Below are 2,222 nucleotides of genomic sequence, written 5' to 3' on the forward strand. Positions count from 1 at the left end.
AGCAATAAACTACATTCCGCCCAATCAAGAGACCAGCCTCATGGCAAAATGACACCTTCTCAATGTCAGGGCTAAGCAGGAGGCACGATGACATGGGAGAGAAGGCACACATTTAGGAATACCAAAGCCCTTCTTTTCAGAAATAATCTTCCTGCCAAACAGAAGTTAGAAACAAACAAAATGATTAAGTGTGTGATTTTCCTTTTCCCCTGCTACCTCACATAGCACCTGTGGTCTCGGGGCTCACCTGTGCCAGGACGCCTTCCAGGTAGGGGCTGAGGAAGTGGGGGAGAGTCTCAACCACCTTCTGCAGGGCCGCTAAGGCGCTGAGCAGGTAGACGTCGCCGGAGACCAGCTCGCTGGTGTTCTTCATTGTTGTCAGCAATGAGGGCATCAGGCTAGAAAGAAAGAACATGTTTTAGACTAACTTTAAGCGGAAACAGTAGAGAAGGGAGGATAAGTCATTATGAAAAAAATCCCACACTGGTGCCCACATTACCCACTGTGTACGTCAGAGCCCACAAAACATCGTCTACATAGTTTCCGTGACAAAGAGCAAGACGTGTCCCGGTGCCTATAGTATTGACAGCGCTCATTTAAAAAATAACGCCTTTCCACTTAACGCTTGCTTTGTGTCTGGCCCTGTGTAAAAAGCCTTCAATGCTCTGCCCCACGGAACCCCACAGGTGGGTGCGGTCTCGGTATCACAGGCAGCAAAGCCAAGTGCCCTGCAGGCTGACAGCCAGTCTGCCTTACCTGTGGCTTCCTAATGACAGCTGGTCAGAGGGGATCGAAAACGGGGACAAGAAACACCATGAAGGTAAGTGAGAATGGTGTGCTTTTCAGCTTGAAGGTCAATTCTTTAGCAAATTAATTTTTAAAAATCCTCACCCGAGGACATGTTTTCATTGATTTGAGAGAGAGAGGGAGGGTGCGAGGGAAAGAGAGAGAACCATCAATGTGAGAGAGAAACACTGATTAGTTGCCTCCCATATGTGCCCTAACGGGATGGAACCCGTAACCTTTCGCTGTATGGGATGACACTTCCCACCAGCTGAGCCCCCTCAGGGCCTCACCGCGCACCTGGGAAGCTGTGGGACAGCCAGGGGCCCCAGGGTGGAGGCCGCCTCTGCTACGCACAGCAGGGCACTGCCCACCACGTTCTTCTCGTCCTTCTTCTCCGGAGCGACCAGTCTCACCGCCGTGTTCAGCACCGGGATGAAAGGCTCTGGATTCTCCGCACCAAAATTCTTGCATAGAAGCTTCAGGGTGTACAGAGCTGTCTGTCTGTTAACCGCTTGTTCTTCGGCCCCCTTTTTTCTACGCTGCACAATGGCTAGAAGGACTGGAACCAGTCTGAGGAAGTGGTAAACCTGAGGAGGACAGCAAAGTTCCCCAATAATTAAAGCTGCCAGGACACTGCCAGTTTACTTTCCACGGTTACTGCTGACACTGCCCAACAGAGGCCTGAGCCACATGATCACACACAGTGACCTCCGCCAATGGACTCGCTGCTACTGAGCAATGCGTGTGCTGGAACAGTTCCTAGTTTACACGAAACATCTCCTGGTTTGCAAAGAGAGTGGATGAGAATTGTCCCAAAGCCAGTGTGGGGTCCACATCAAGCAAGAATTCTATTAGAGTTGAAATTCATTCCAAGAGCTCCACGGACATATATCTCTACTCCTACAGAATTAATATCCTGTTTGAAAACACGCGTGCCACGGCAGTATATTCAGGTAACAACCTACGTATGTGGACTGTACCATGAGACCCGTAAGGGAGGTACAGGCAGCTCGGACACCGCAGGGCGGTGAGTGGGTGGGACGCGCCGTCACTTACGGTTTTCTTCTTCCAGGACGCTTTCTGCTGCAGCTTGTTGTTCAGAAGGTCCATCGCTTTCCGGCGGACAGACGGCAGGGGGTTGCCCAGCAGCCCTCTAATCACGGGAATGAATGTTTCCGTGGGCAGCAAGGCATTGACCTAGAGAGCAGTTTACATTGAACAAAAAAGCAATTAGAAAAAAGGGAAGATAAACGTAGATCAAGACAGATTTCTATCCACTGAATACTTTCTAGGTGCCAGGCATGTTCAAGCCCATTTTCTTATTTAATTCTTAAACTAACTCTCAGGTAGGGCATTGCTGATCATGTTTATTTAAAAAAAAAAAAAAGAGGCTGTTGGCGGCGGTGTGTCGGCGGCGGCTGCAGCGAAAGAGTTTG

The 2,222-nt window shown here is 49.9% G+C and overlaps 1 protein-coding gene across 1 annotated transcript; it reads right to left on the reverse strand.

Annotated features, from left to right (window-relative positions):
* Nucleotides 1-177: 177 nt before the first annotated feature.
* On the reverse strand, nucleotides 178-2,118 carry LOC102244255 (HEAT repeat-containing protein 1). The gene is made up of 3 exons (XM_005853046.2): nucleotides 1,843-2,118; nucleotides 1,084-1,373; nucleotides 178-398 (listed from the first exon to the last, which is right to left on the reverse strand). Exons 1-3 carry the CDS (start codon nucleotides 1,894-1,896, stop codon nucleotides 218-220), a joined length of 525 nt encoding a protein of 174 aa, XP_005853108.1. The 5' UTR covers nucleotides 1,897-2,118; the 3' UTR covers nucleotides 178-217.
* Nucleotides 2,119-2,222: the final 104 nt, after the last annotated feature.

This window comes from Myotis brandtii, unplaced genomic scaffold (genome assembly GCF_000412655.1).
Source record: "Myotis brandtii unplaced genomic scaffold, ASM41265v1 C42747066, whole genome shotgun sequence".
Classification (NCBI taxonomy): Eukaryota; Metazoa; Chordata; class Mammalia; order Chiroptera; family Vespertilionidae; genus Myotis; species Myotis brandtii.